The following is a 15,882-nucleotide window of genomic DNA, read 5'->3' as shown; positions in this document are numbered from 1 at the left end:
CAAATTTGTTTCTGAATTCTTCATCAGCCATGGATTTGCCTTTTTGTGTTAATTTATTTAGGATCTGAAATTCACAAGTTTATTTTGTTTTAGATGGTAACTTTGGGCGTCGTATCTTATGAATCCATAACTTTCATGTATCCCTGCATCCATCTATTCTTGATCATCCGATCTAGATCGTAGCACAATAAATGATTCTATGGTAAACTTTCAAAAACACGCCCGCTGCCTATGTAAGTTGACTGCAAATTCGCACGTGAACCCCTGGCTGGGCAGACGCCCGGACGGCCGAAGCCGAACCCACGTTTCTCAGCGCGGTCGATTGCAGTTGTAGGTTATTTTATCTGGATCTACGCCGACGGCTCCCAGGCAGTAGTGACGGAGAACTTCCAAACGAAGGATCCCGATCTATTGTGCTCGCAGCCTAGGCGAGTCTGTAGCAGTTCAGTGTCTTCATGAGTAGGCGGGTACGCCGACGGTGCGGAGGCTGACTGCTGAGGTAGCCGTGGGCCGTGGCCTCGTCATGCGGAGGTGGCCACAGCCGGCGAGTGTCGCATCGGAGCCGGCGAGTGGGGAATGACGTTGTTTTTCAATGACTTGGTGCTGATCTCCATCCCATGTAATTTCCGGCGACGACGACCGCGGATGGATTTTCCTTGGGACTCGTCTCGCAGACTTGGTGCCGAGCTCGTCAGCGTCGCCGCCGTTGTTGGAAGAACCAGCGCGCGTGCTGTTTAGGTGTTGTGCTTGTGACGTTTCAATGTGAAGGGGTCATTTGCAAATAACTGAGCTGGACGCGGGCGCTTTCTTGCAAAATTGCATGGGATGGAGCAGCCACACAGGATTTAGATCGGATGATCAAGAATAGATGGATGCAGGGATACATGAAAGTTGTGAATTCATAAGATACGACGCCGTAACTTTGTGCTAAGTGTGTTTCCTCTGCCCACTCGCATCCTTACTATCCAGCCTCCCTTGCCACTTCATGAGAATTTTTTTACTACCTGATGATATAATAGTTTGATGGAAGTTGCAAGAATCAGACAGCAATATTTATGTAAAAATCACAGAATTGGATATTCCAACCAATGGCCATACCTCAACTTTATTAAATGCACAAAACAAAGCCCAATTTGAGTAATCTAGTATTGCCACATAACAAGCCTCAAGTACAATATGCTGAACAATGTACACATATAGGCATATAGCCAAGGAATGTATTTCCATCTTCTCAATTCTCTACTTGTTTATGAAATGGTGGAATCATGGTCTCAATCCAGCACAGGTAAATAACAGCAAGTCGCCTAGAAAAATGGCGTGCCACAACAGGCAAATGCCCTTCCATGTTGTCTGTACTCACATTGTCTGTGAAAACTTGTAGTGCACTAATATACAGATTTCCAGCTTACATACAATTCACCTCCTAGAAAGTAGGCTACTGAACAAGACATGTGCCCAAGGACGTGAAGCTTCCTTTCGGTGCACCATGTGCACAAAAATACTCATGCAGCATATACTCGGTAAGAAAGATATTTGCAACAGGGGACAGTTTGACCGCGATTCAGGGCATAAGTGGAGTAAGTTGTTTGCTGCAAAGATCTCCAAGGGCACCACGAACATCCATCTGAAGCACAGACACACATTAAACTTCTAGTACTGATGTACTACTGTAGTATATATTTAACACCGCAAACCATACATACCTGATCACAGCAGATAAGTTTGGTAATTAATGGATAGAATTCTCTTAGGTGCTTCTTGAATATCTGAGCATCCATGATACACATTCCATTCAAAACCTGAAATGCAAAAAACATGAAATGTAGGATCAAAATATTTCTTCACATAAGGATGAGAAAATCCCTATATATATCAGAATCCAGATGTAGTATACCTTGATAATAACAGGTGCACGTAGGTCAAGTACACGGTGTATATCCGCACTAGCAGTTTCCCCAGTGCTTGGCTGGAGATCAGACGCCTCTTTCAAAATCTGACCGCAAAAGGAAACAAGCTTCCCTTCTGCTAGGTTCTTGAGCTTCTCTTGTTCATCAGATTGTACACTAACTCCATTTGTTTCCTCAGCTGAGCCATTAGCATCATTGTCCACTGTTGATTTGTGTAGAATCTCCAAATAAATAGTAGTACCAGCTAGTTCCTGACGAAGAAGATTTAGTGGCGGCCTGCACAAAATCAAGTTACAGATGTTAGAAACATTGATTTGGAAAGCTAATATATATGTAGTATCCAAGCATTACCTTTCTGGTGGTATATGGTGCATCCTCGTCCGAAGATTTGAAGGTGAGTTATATGAAGAAGCAAATTCTAGGAGTGAGAGCAAGATATCCATAATAGCAATCTGTTGCGTGGCTTGTAGCTTGCTCCAATACCTCTTCTGCAAAGTTCATCCATTTAATATATCAGCAGAAGCAATGTCTGCACCCACGTTAAGTGATTAAGCTATACTATCCACCTACGAAACAAAAACTGTTTACCTGTATACTATCAATAGCCCCAAGCAGCAGCAACTGAGTGATGCATTTACTCCGAACAGTCTCCATCATGGGGTTCTCTTCTTCTTCAGTCTTGTCATCTCCATCGGCATCAGGTGCCTAGATCAACAAGCTGGCACATTAAATACATAGAACATAGCAAACCATGAAGAAAATGAGACTTCGTACTTCCATTGTTCCAAACTAAGCGCGCCAGTGTTATCTACTACTGGCCTAATATACTTCAGTACTTTTGCGCTCATTAGTGCACATCTGCTTCATGAATGGCAGCTAAGCTAGCACAGATACGACTTATGGCAGGTGAAACTAGTCACAGATGCCAAGGACATATCAGCTTAAAATGGACAGCATATATTGAGCACAGAAATGCACAAAAACAAAGCTGATATTCTATTTGATTATATACTGATTACGATTCATACTACATACAAATGCCTAGCATGGCAACAAGGTAGTACATTCGTATTGAATTACTGTATATTACTACCCAATAAACTAAAGTGTCAACAAGTTAAACCAAGCACAGGAATACACTTGGGTTTACTTATATCTAACATTTATTGTGAGAATGTGTGGTTAATGTGCAGATATAGCAAGCGGCAAATGACTAGTGGCCTTTATGCAGAAATACATGCAATCTGCTAATGCCAAAATCATAGTAACTACACACCTAATCAACATGAGCAAGAGAAAAGAACATGTACCTTCGCAGGTGAGGATGGAGTAACATCGTCAATTTTCCCCTTTGATTTGGATGTAAGACTTCTGACCAAGAGATTACCCATCATATTACCCATAAATCTTTGTCCAAAGGTTTGACTAGGTGGGGACACTGCAGCTTGTGTTCTTCCTGATGGTGATGGCAAACCTAGATAAAAAGAATAAATTACGTAAATTTCAGTATACCAATTCATATGAAAGTATTGTTTGGTGTACAAAACAGCAAGAAATCTGCTGTACCTTCTGAACTTTCCAGATCAGTCTGTGGATTTGTTTCATGATGACCTTCCTGTTCGCCGTTATTACTAACCGATGCTTCTCCTTCCCTGCTATCATGGTAACTACCTCCAAGAGCGTTGGTCTCTGATTCTTTTGAAAGTAATTGTTGATTGTTTGTCTTCTGAAATCCTAGTGAATTGAGGAGTTCAAGGGGTTGTGTTGTGTATGATGCATCCCTGAAAAGGTTATAGCAACATTATCATATGAGAGACAGAAAGGCAGAATACTGTTTGGTAGTGACAGAATTTGAGGAAATACCTAATGCTCTTTAGAAGTGTTTCCCAATCACCATCGCTGAATTGATGGCCGCCAACCTCTATTAGATGAACTAAAGCTCCAAGAGCAATTGAGACGACAGTTTGGTCTGTTTTCTTGGCACACTCTAACAGCAAGCCCAGAAGAGGTGGAAGCATAAATGACACTTCCTGAAAGATAACAATGAGATGGTAACCAGCAAACAACTTTCCAGGTGGATACCTTCTATTTGCAGGACAGCTGAATAAATACCAGGTACTATATGGATCTAAAACGAAGTAACAACTAACAACAAAAGTTTTCATCATAGTCATGTTCTGAAAGATCCATATGGTTTCCCTGGAGCAACTAAAGTCAGGAAGAGACAGAAAGCATGTGTTACCTTATAAAAAGTATTGAAAAGGTTGCAGATTAACTGCAGGGAATGAATGCTAGTATCACGGAGCCAATCATCGCCAGAAGAAAGACCATCCCTTCCAGCATGCCTTACATGATCAAATATAGGAAAGAGTACACGATGGAAAATGCTCTCCCAAAAAGGAGAGGAGAATTTATGTCCTCTCTCATTCAGCAGATCAAACAACACTTCAAGAGCACAATGTCTAACTTCTGGTCTGGAGTCTAAGGTCAGATCAGACAAGCCAGCCAGCATAGGAAACCAGTAATGCTCAGTCACATCAAAATTGGCCTCTGGGAGAACATCAAGAGGTTTAAGAGAACCACCAGGAATGAACCCCTGTACAGAGAAATGAATGAGGGAAATAAATCATTTCCATGAAAAGGAAAGCAACAGAACTCAGAATGAACAGAGGTCGCAAAAAGTTTATGTGCTCAAAAGGATATTCATTATCCCAACCTCTGCCAAACGATCTTCACATATACGTAGGAGAGCAATAGCCTTCAAACTAATCCTAGGAGTGCATTTGTTATTGGCGAAACCAATGAGGCAGTTAACACAATCCATGAAGCAATCGCCAACAACTTGATCAAAATGTTCCAAGATGACTGCCAAGCACGTTCATTTAGTTAAAATTTAGGTCAAGAAAAAAATCATTACTGTGAAAATATAAGTTGGGGAAAAAAGCAATTATCATGCCAGCTACAGAGATTTTTTTTTAGTTACCTTGTTCGACGTTTTCGAAAGCACTTTCAACAATATGCTCATTCTCATCATCAGCTGCCGCAGTGAATATCATAAACACACAACGCCAACCTGACTTTATGCTACCAACTTTGGACTTGATCAACTGCACATTCATACAAGCAAAAATTAACTTAGAACACCATTTTTGATATAAAAGCCCTAGATCATCAGATGTCATGGATTTGTCAAAGATATGCATAAGCATACCTGAACAATGCAGTCAACAATTAGACCACGGATCTTTTCGCTGCGACTATTCCTCATTAAAATAACAAAAGGCTTCAGTATATCATTCTGAAACGTAAATTTGTTCAGCTCTGCACGTTCCAAGTACTTCATACCAAGCTGCCTCAGCGAGTCAATAGCATACATAGCAACTTTCTCGTCATGGTGGCTCCCAGCAGCAATAAAATGTTGAGCCAGCACAGACCATATTCTGGCCCACACCTACATGTATGCACATACATATTGCAAGTTATCAGCCAAAATGTTCAACTATTTTCATGGAACGACAAATAGCATATAGATTTTTTTGTCACGAGTTCTAACAGATGATAGACTGGCCTCTGGACACAAGCAAGACAAGAAAAAATGGCTCCAGCAGGTACAAAAATCATTTAAGTACCATGGGACACAATGAATATTCTCCACTTTCTCCAAAGCTTTGGTGCACAATAGAGGAAACCAGCAGTTCGTTTAGACTAATGTAACAAGAAATTAAGTGGATCAAAAATATATGCAAACATGTGTTTGTTTAAGTAATAATATTTGTTTTCCTTTCATCCATATTATTTATGTGTCACTTTAATAGGTAAGTAAAATAAAATATTGTTGTGCTGTGCTGATATCATACTGTCCCAGTGACCAGTGCCATATTATATTGCTCTGCATATTCAGTTTTCGGTGTATGGCTCTTAGAGAATAATATTAGGTTTCCCCCCTTCACAATTTTTCTTCCGTTCACACCAAGACGCACCCATTTTTTCTCAGAAAAAATGCATATCTACTACTGCTTATGTGTGCATCTGCCATTTTGCCATCCAATTCATCCGAATTGCTCTGGTAACACTAAGTCTGCAAGAATAAGCTGTGGGCTCAAACTGCTCCTAACTTCTGCTTATGTGTGCATCTTCCATTTTGCCATCCAATTCATCAGAATTGCTCTGGTAACACCTGCAAGCATAATATGGGCCCAAACTGCTCCTAACTTAATTGAGATGCCATGACACATGTTTTCAGTGCGCTGCTGCACATGTATGGTGTACAACGGCCATGAGCTCGGCAATGTTAACCCTGGTGTGGCCCCCATCTCTCATTGAGCAGGCCATGGTCAACCATGTTGACGCTAGTCAGAATGGTCAATAAACCCTATTTAATCTGTTTGCAGTGGTACCACTGTAATTACCTCCAATTCAATAGTAAGTTCCCAATTTTGGCAAGCCTACTATTTCCAGTATGTTGTATCCGGTTCAATTTTCGGTCAACCAGAGTATTTTAAAGCAAAAAATCCCCTCCCCTTTGTACAGAAAAAAGGGAAACAATAATATTAGGTGTGCAGACTCTCAAGTGGGTAAAGTTCAGGAATGCTTAACAGTCATAAGTACATATATTTATGTACATTCTAAAATTTTACGTCAGCATAAAATGAATGGTCAATCACTACATAAACCAGTCCCAGCTTTCCCCTGCCCCATCCTGCTCCCAATGTAATAAGCAGGTCTGTCTAACATAATAAAATAATGTACCCCCCACTCCCATGAAGCATGTCGGAAGTTTGTCTAAATTTGAATGTATCTAGCCACTAAATAGTGTCTAAATACGTCTAAATTTATACAAACTTCCGACAACTTTCGTGGGACAAAGGGAGTACTTTTTTTAGCTCAATTTAGCTTAACAGTCATAATTACATTACTTTTTTTTTATACAAAAAAAAGAAGCAGCTCGTTCTCACAGAATGAAAAGTATTGCCTAATCCAACGAAGCATCTTCTAGAACAGCATATGTTAGTAATAAAATAAGGAATTTAAACCTTCTTATTTATCTCTTCAGTGTGTTATTAAAAAGTTAAGTAGCTGAAATGATGGAAGAATTGCTATAAGAACAGGACACATAATGCAAGCAAGAATAGCAAAACCATACCAAACGTATCCGGGCCATATTATAGTAGCTTATTTCAACAAGCTTTTGCAAGCTGAAGACACGAGCAGGTGTCTGTTTAAGTTCTTCTGCCGAAACACCACAAAGGGCATTGAAGAATTCAACGATGGAGTCACTTGGTAACTTTACACTGTTTACAAACACTTGTTCAGCAGGTTTTCCAGACAACTCTTTCAGTGATTGAACTACAGAATCCCTTGATATTTGATTTGATCCTTGCATAACAGTTGCGGCCATTGAAGGACTTGAAGTGATATACTCGAGTCTAGAGACACATTCTAAAACAGCATTCCAAGTATCATGCAAAGCATCCATATCCGTGTCAGCTAAAGCAAGGAGAGTTCGCAATGCCTCAACATTTTTACTACGCATGTCCTTGGGAGCATGCAGAAATGTGAACCTGCACAAGGTTAACAAAATGAAGAAAAAAATAAGCAGTATAAATTCATAAGTAGAAAGGGTAGTTTGCTTACCTCACTAAGGAGGTCAAGAAAGCATAGCGCATGGTGTCCATCCCAAGAACACGAGTAAGGTGAATGCCAGCCTTAAACCCTTCCATGCACAATACAACCCTAGGCTTGCTGTCACCTTCCTCCATGGTTACAGAAAATGTTGCAAGCAAAGGCCATCCTACAGCCTCGAGCATTGGCCTAACAAGCTCAACCTGCTGAGCAACATGAAAAACACCTCTCTTCTGTTTCTGGTTTTTGAAAGCTGCTTGAGTCTGCTTAATAATTTTTTCACTTTCTGCCTTTGTATCACTTGCTGACTTCAGCCTTGGGAGAGCTAAATTGAGGATGTTGACAAGGCGACCTTTTTCTTCTATTTCAGGTCTGGTCTTTGCATTAAGGAGATCATCTTTCATCTTTATCTCTTCCTCGATAATTGAATCATAAATTTCCTCTAAGAGCTCCTTCGGGGCACATTCCTCTTCATCACTCACAGTGTTCAAACGTACGAAATCTGATTTCGACATCTTAGGCCACACCATTGGATTATGTGCATCAGTATTTAACATTATAACAGCATAAGCAAGAATATAGGCAGTATCTGCATTTTTAAAAAGCCCAGGGTTATCAGCACAGTACCTGCAAGTCATCATACAAGTATTTGAGGATCACAGAACAAAATGTCAAAATAAGAACATAATTGAATTAAGATTCTATAATTGCATACCGCTCAGCAAATTTTTCCATTATGCGATCAATCTTCTGCGCCTCCCCAGGAAGGCGAAATCCTTTCAGGAACTCACGAATTGCAGCATCAAACTTCAACCCTGAAAACTTCATGGAATCAACATAAGCATGCATCACAGCAAGGGGGAACTCCTCATGCTGTCCCAAATATTCACCAATCATAACCTGCAAAGTTATCACAAGTAGTGATTAGCCCCATCGCTCTGACCAATAACTGGAACTTCACAAAGATCATTAAAATTCCTTGAAATCACCTTATTCAAGCTGGAATTGTTCTTGAGAAACTGAGCTACAGATGATGCGTTATTTTCAATCAACTTATTTGACAATAAATACTCGACCCCCTTTGCTGGCTTGCGATTAAACTGCGGTACAGAAGAGGGAAAGGACCAGTTACAATCAGTAGTGCAGCGACAAAAAACTGGGATAACTGGTTGCCACAAATATGTACACGTTTTCTAGGAACATCATGAGGTAAAGGAAGCCTCTTGATTGCAAAATGAAACAATAAAACAGCAAGCCTCCCACCTCTGAAACTGCAGCCTCCATTGTTGACTTGTGGGCTTTAGCTCTCTCAAACTGATGGCGGTCATCCTCTTGGACCTTCGTCTCATCAGTTGCCAAGCTCCTTGCAGAAGCATCATCTTCATGAGATTCAACAACACTCCCCTTGTTTGAGGAATCTCTTCGAGCTTGCTCCCAATCAACCAATGACTTCAAAATACTCACCAAACACTGCGATTCGGATGTTCATCTGATATTAACGTTACATAAGGAAAGCTGAATACATTTTAAGTAATCAGAATAATAGTAACCTGAAGAGATGATCCTTTTACTGAAACTGTCTGAGATGCAGCAACAGCGGTACTATCAACACTTTGAGATCCATGGGCAATTCTTGAAAGAACACTAACCTGATACGACGCATATGAACAATCAGATATGAAGAACTCACAAGCCAACAAACTAGAAGATATGCCAGCACTGTATAGTTACAAAACAATCCTCCTTGCACCTACCATGCGTTCAAAAAGGTTTGGCCCCTCAAGGTCACAATCATAATTTACAAACATATCTGCAAGCATCTGTGAATCTTTGCAGACTTTTTCCAGCATCCTGATTGACAAACAAGTCAATCAAATAACATCAGATACATATAGGCAACAGGATGATCTCCCATCAGCAAAACAAATAAAGAAAAAGATGACAAAATTGGATCAAACACAATGCATGTTTATGCATTAAATATTTACATATCAACATGAGATTCCATAAAGAAAGAGGAATCACCTAAGAACACTGGACTTCTGACCGAGAGAGCTATCAGAGCTATCTAGAGACCTTAAAACTATCAAAGGAAAGAAGACACCAATTTCTCCCTGCATAGCATTTGAAAAATAAAGAAGTCAAGATACCAGAAGAAATCTGACACTGCAAACAATGTGAGTTCTGTTGATGGCAATTTTACCTTTAGACTCTCTCTAAAACGAAGCAACAGGACTGAAAATATTCCACTAGCATACTGCCAAACAAAAAAAGATGGTTTAACATGTAGAAGAACCTGTTAAATATAATCAGGCCACAGGAGTATGCATCACAAGCAAAAAAATAATACTACTTCTCTCCATAAAAGGATGTCGAAGTTTGTCAAAATTTGGATGTATCTAGATACTCTTTTATGGATGGAGGGAGTACAAAAAGTACCTGAAAAACAACTTGAGATGAAGACACAGATGCCCGGAGAAGAGCATAGGAAAGATATGCTTTAACTGAATCAATGAAGTGGAAATTTTTGGCAAACAAATCACTGACTCCTTCTAACAATCCCTGCAGGTAAAAGAGTCAGCAGATATCATCTAAGCAAACAAAATCAAATCTCAGCAGAATCCGAGATGTAAACACTAACCTGCAACAGTTCAAGTGACAGGAGCCTTGTCTTGGTAGCAACCTCGTCACTTTCTTCTTTCATGCTCATCTAGAAGGACGAAAGAAAAAAGGGTAAGAGATCCACCGGTGATACTCTAGTCAAGTCTTCTCTTTGCAGGGAATATTCTAGCTAAGTCTGATCAAAGTAATATCAGGTAAGCCATTCAACAAAAATACTGACCTTGCAAAGAGTCCTAAAAAGCAATAGTGCATCCCGCTGTATTATATTCATCGTGTCAAGGTCAATTCCGCTGGAAAAGAGGGGGGGAGAGAGAGGCAAAGATAGTAAGTTACTGCTACCTCTAACATGTCACTAGAAATGATAAAAGGTAAGTAATATCCTAGATAGGACTCAGTGCAAAACACAAATTAAAGCTCAACCAACCCCGACACTTTCTTTCCATCTTCAAGTTCAACAGCCTTGTCAAGAACAGCCTCCAACCCCTGTAAAATGAAATACTCTATTACAGATAAATAATGAAATATAGGAATTATTTAAGAGGTCCAGAAAGAAAGATTAAAACAGTAAGCAATCCAAGTTCACTACCTTAATGTCTGCTCCTCCTGCAAGAGTCTGAAGCTCTTCAACGGATGTTGGAGATGTTTCTGAAGCACGGTTTATGGACAATGCATCTCCAAGAGTAGTTTTTTCCTCATCTTGGTTATCAGTGGATATTTCACCATTTTCCACGTCCTTTGTGCTAGATGAAGGTGTGTCTTTAACTGCAGAACTCGCAGCTGGTACAGAAACCTGAGACACAGAACAAGGAAGACGAAAACCGAGAAAATCCTTGAAAAGACATTCTTCTTTCACGTAAAGCTAATATAAATTCAGGGAAAAAATTTGCCTGCTCGGATTCCATCCTCCTGAATACAATGCTGATCATCTGTGTTAACATGGCTTTTGAGGTAGCCTGGTTCACAGGGCTCTTGCTGAAATATAAGTATATTTATAAGCATGTATCAAAGCCATGATGCAGCAAAGGCGAGGAGGTTAATATAACAATTACCTGTTGAGAGCAATGTTATAGCATACCCTAATCACTCCGAGCAATGGTTCTCCATGTACTGCACTCCAATAAACAGTTCAAACTCAGTATCGTGTATAGCACTGTAGCATCTCACATTAATGTTACATATGGAAAGCTAACTACAATCAGCAATGCTGACACCTCCTCACTAAGTATGCAAAGGTAATAATTGGTTAGTAAGTTCCATCGTGTTTTCCCAGAGCTTTCTTTAGTGACACTTACAGATGTTTTTAAATTCACCAAAGAAAATGCAGGACAGCAACTTTTGGGGTTATGTGTACGCAAACTTAAGCTTCATGTCAAATTACTTAGAGTGAAGAACAAAGAACTTATTGAAAGCGGTATGGCAGACACAGAATTAATAATTTAACACTTTTCCCCTAGACCATTAGTTCAGACGAACGCATTAGCTTCTTAACTTGCATAATGAAGTGTTAAAGAGATGTAAAGAAGAGCTTAGCAAGATGGGGAGGTTACCTCTAAATCTATTTGAAGCAACAGCATTGAGGAGCACTTTCAAGACCTGGAGAACAGTACTGTAACCCAAATGTTAACTCACGTCAGTACCTGTGCAGAAGTTTGAGGTAATATAATAGTATGAGCTTAATGCGGCGCGTACTACCTGTCAGAGGAGGTGTTGTCAACACAACCACATACCATGTTGAGGATGTCAGTAAATAGTGGGGAATTTTTACCGTCTTCTAGACCGGGATCGCCCTCTAGATGGTCATAAGCAATGAGTTTCTGGCAATCAAAATGGAAGAGCCCAATCAGAACACGTGGTTGTTGTGCCACTCTGAGGACCGATGTGTTTGGGTGACATGAGTTTGCTCTTGTCGTGCGATATCAATTCAAGTGTGAATGGTGCTTAATGACAATGTAAACCAAACTGTCCGGTCCTGAAGCCTCGGGCAGGCAGGTGAAGAAGCAGCAGCAATGATGATGAGCAGGGAAAAAGGAGGCAAGTAGTATTATTACGTGGAGGCAGTCGAGTGCGGGCTCGACGAGCTTGATGTGCTTGGTCTCGAAGGCGAGGCGCAGCGGCTGCAGCACGAGCTCGGCCTGGGTCCCCTCGAGCACGCGCCCGGCGGACGCCAGCACCTGCGTGACGGGCACGGGCGCGCCGTCCTCCTGCTGCTCCTGGGCCGCCGCCGCCCCCTTGATGGCATCTGCAAGACACGCGGGAGGAGGCTTAGTCGATGAGCGATCGGGATCATGGCAATGCGCGAGGGAGGGGAGGGGAGGACGCACCGAGGTAGGACTGGATGGATTGTTGGAGGGCGGCGAACTTGCCGCGGCTGGCGCTGCACTCCTTGAGCATGGCCTCGAAGGCCCGCGTGACGAAGCCTCCCGCGGCGCCCGCCATGGCCGCGGCAGATCTCAGTCCGTCCGGGTCGCGGCGGGGCGAGAGGCGGGGGAGGAAATGGAGTGGTTGGATCCGAGGACGCGAGATCTGGAGAGCGAAAGACAGAAGAAGAGGGGGTTTGGATCTGGGCGCCTCCTCACTGCTCCTCGATCTCGCTCGCTCGCTCCCGGGTTTCAACGGATCGCCAGGACCATTTGCAAAAATTTCTTTCACACCGATATAATTTGCCTTGACACGATCTCCCACGAAGTGTCAGGCTTACCGGGCTCGTGTACAGAAGATTCGGTGCGTGTGCGCGAGGTCTTGTGCCCCTCGGCCAGACGGGACACCACGTAGACAAACGTGTGTAGTATCTGTATATTTGTATTTTTGTGAGCAAACTTTTCTGTTTGCAGGTTATTAGTTTTGTGAATTCTGAACAAACTTGTGTAAAACTAAGATTTATTTTGTACAAACATTACGGACCTAAAAACCGTACAGATCCCTCCCCTCGCCACCCCTATCCCAGTCATTCGCACCGAGTGGTTCCAGGTCTCTCGCTCGTGAGATTGTCGCTTCCGTTACCCTCTGATCGTCGTTTTGGCATCGTGAGAGTCATGGGAGGCTCGATTCTCGTTTGTGTGTGTTTTACTCTAGTTTTTCCTATTTTCAAGGTTCCTTTGTCCAGATGGTGATGGTGCTTTTAGAAATAGTAAATGGTCTTCCAGTCCATGTTCACGTTCATCGAAGGTGTTGTTGACGCCGACTAGAGGCTTGTGGAGTCCAAGATGTTGGAGTGGTTTCAATCTAGCGTTACGTCGTGGTGGCATGGATGGGTTGTTCTTAGAGTGTGGCAATCTTGGCTGTTGCATGTTTGCGAAAGACGGGGCAGGATCCGTCCACCTGAACAGCGTTGTGGCGCCAGCCGCAGATCTATCGTTGAAGGGGCTCAGAGAGCTCCTCCGGCTGATGTTCCTTATCGAGCTATATCCCATCTTACGGAGCTGGTGGCTATCATGGCTCGTTAACGCCTTCCAGTTAGAGGTTTGTTAAGCGTCAAAGAGTGAACAAACTACTAGTGCTCTTCTTCTCCGGTGACAACATCAGATGTGTCTTCCTGGTAGTTGCGGCGATGGCAGTTTGCAGTAGTATGAACGTTTGTATACTCTTTGTGTTATGTCGCTTCTATGCGTGTCAACTCTATAATCTTATTATATGGATACAAATAATGTATGACTACACGCGTACATCTAGAAAACCATATTGATCCGTGTGAAATATTAGTGCCTATATTGTTTTCCCTTTTTCGGCATTTACTATGAAATGACTTGCAATCGTTTGCTTGGGTATATGTAAAATATTTTTGGGATGCTGACAATTATTGTCTCTCTATATTTCACATGTGTGTGCATGTAAAATTATTGCCATCCTAATTTCCCATTATCTTTTCGCCTCATTTGATTCTTTTTGAGAAGAAACCTCACTCCATGAAGTCGGACTTGTAGTGACTATTGGAGATATGCCTAAGAGGCAATAATAAAATAGTTATTATTTATATCTTTGTGTTTATGATAAATGTTTGCATGCCATGTTATAATTGTATTAACCGGAAACATTAATACTTGTGTGTTTTGTAAACATAAAGTAGTCCCTAGTAAGCCTCTTATTAAACTAGCTTGTTGATTAATAGATGATCATAGTTTCATGATCATGAATATTGGATGTTATTAATAATAAGATCATATCATTAGGTGAATGATGTGATGGACATACACCCATAGTAAGCATAGCATATGATCAAGTCATTAAGAGCCTGTTTGTTTGGGCTTTTTTCTTTTCACTAAAATAAGCAGATGAAATGAACCAAACGGGATTGTAAGGGTATTTTACCCTTATCCATTATTTTGGTAACAATGACAATGTTGTTAGAGTATTTGGTCAAATACATGTCTATGAGATTATTCCCAGGTATTAGCCAAATAGGCATAATGGTGTATCAATGGAACAAGAAGGTAAAGGGAGACCCCCCACTTCGATAGAAATGAAGAACAACTGCTCAACAAATGGCCGGTCTTTGGCCCGCTCAGACCGGTCGTGGCACCGGTTGGCCCGACGCCGACAGGCCCCTGGACCGATGGACACCGAGCACGATCCAGGGGACTTTTCCCCTTCACCCAGCGGTGGCCCGGCCAGGCGCCCGGTTTGGACCGGACTGGTCCGGTCTCTCGCCCGGTCCAATCAGGCTGTGGACCGGACGCCCCGGCGCCAACCGGCTCCTGCTCTGGTGACATCCGGAGGGCATGTACTGCGCGACATTTTCATCCCCGGTCACGGCCCGACGCCTGGCCCGGTCAGGACCGGATGGTCCGGCCTGTGGCCCGGTTGAACCGGCCCCTGCGCCGGGTAGCCCGGCCCCTGGCCCGGTCCACCGGGTTCCTCGAAGAAATGCTGAGGTGGACAAGTTGCAACGGCCAGATTTCGAGTGACACTATAAATACCCCTTCTCCTACCTCTGAACAGTTAGGCACTACATTACAAACTGTTCTTGAGCTCTCTCTCTCTCTCCCATACTCCATTGATAGAAACACCAAAAGCCTCAGATCTCCCTCCTTCTCCACCCAAACTCGAATCCCTCCGGGGAAAAGATAGAGGAGGTCCTGATCTACAGTTCCACCAAGTCAGATCTTGTTCCCCTTGTATTCATCAAGATACTTGCTCTCTATGGTTCCTGAAACCCTAGGTGGGCAAAAGAAGTCCGGAAGCATCCGGGCTATGAATTTGATCCTGACAAGATTGTGAAGGTTTGGAGGCTACCTCAAAGTCTACCACAAGTGAGTGAGCTATTCCTTCGTGGGATAGGCTCCGGAGAATATGGTGAGCCGTCGTGGCGTTGGGGAATCCTTCGTGGGACCTCCACCCCTCCAAACGTGACGTACCTTCTTGCAAAGGAAGGGAACACGGGAATAAACCCTCGTCTCCGCGTGCTATCGGTTATCTCTAACTGAACTCCTTACTTGTGTTATATTTTCCTGTGAGAGCCTTCGTGCTCGAGTTACTTGTATCGTCATATAGGGTGCTTCACCTAGTTTGCATTAGGCTCACCTTTATATTCCGCAAAGCCTAATATTGCAAAGAAAGAATTAAAAATTTGTAGAAACCTATTCACCCCCCCTCTAGGTTTACCATATCTGAACTTTCAATTGGTATTAGAACCTGGACTCTTTTTAAGGGCTTCACGGCCTTAAGAGTGAGATGGATAAACTATTCGAGGGTCTGGATGAAGATTCTAACCTTTCGGTTAAGGAGATGAAATCCA

General features: G+C 42.3%; 1 protein-coding gene across 1 annotated transcript; it reads right to left on the bottom strand.

Annotated features, from left to right (window-relative positions):
- Positions 1-1,124: 1,124 nt before the first annotated feature.
- LOC124674266 (brefeldin A-inhibited guanine nucleotide-exchange protein 5-like) lies at positions 1,125-12,602 on the bottom strand. The gene is made up of 32 exons (XM_047210304.1): positions 12,473-12,602; positions 12,200-12,390; positions 11,844-11,965; positions 11,699-11,757; positions 11,201-11,258; positions 11,039-11,123; positions 10,738-10,941; positions 10,576-10,634; positions 10,372-10,441; positions 10,171-10,239; positions 9,969-10,091; positions 9,733-9,786; positions 9,555-9,643; positions 9,284-9,380; positions 9,080-9,178; positions 8,793-8,999; positions 8,519-8,629; positions 8,245-8,429; positions 7,542-8,156; positions 7,051-7,468; positions 5,119-5,358; positions 4,891-5,014; positions 4,624-4,772; positions 4,150-4,503; positions 3,771-3,937; positions 3,474-3,688; positions 3,218-3,381; positions 2,496-2,612; positions 2,259-2,395; positions 1,895-2,183; positions 1,704-1,799; positions 1,125-1,624 (listed from the first exon to the last, which is right to left on the bottom strand). Exons 1-32 carry the CDS (start codon positions 12,585-12,587, stop codon positions 1,562-1,564), a joined length of 5,145 nt encoding a protein of 1,714 aa, XP_047066260.1. The 5' UTR covers positions 12,588-12,602; the 3' UTR covers positions 1,125-1,561.
- Positions 12,603-15,882: the final 3,280 nt, after the last annotated feature.

Source organism: Lolium rigidum, chromosome 7 (assembly GCF_022539505.1).
Source record: "Lolium rigidum isolate FL_2022 chromosome 7, APGP_CSIRO_Lrig_0.1, whole genome shotgun sequence".
Classification (NCBI taxonomy): domain Eukaryota; kingdom Viridiplantae; phylum Streptophyta; class Magnoliopsida; order Poales; family Poaceae; genus Lolium; species Lolium rigidum.
The sequence above is the reverse complement of the archived record's forward strand: the minus strand, read 5'-3'. Positions and strand labels throughout refer to the sequence as shown.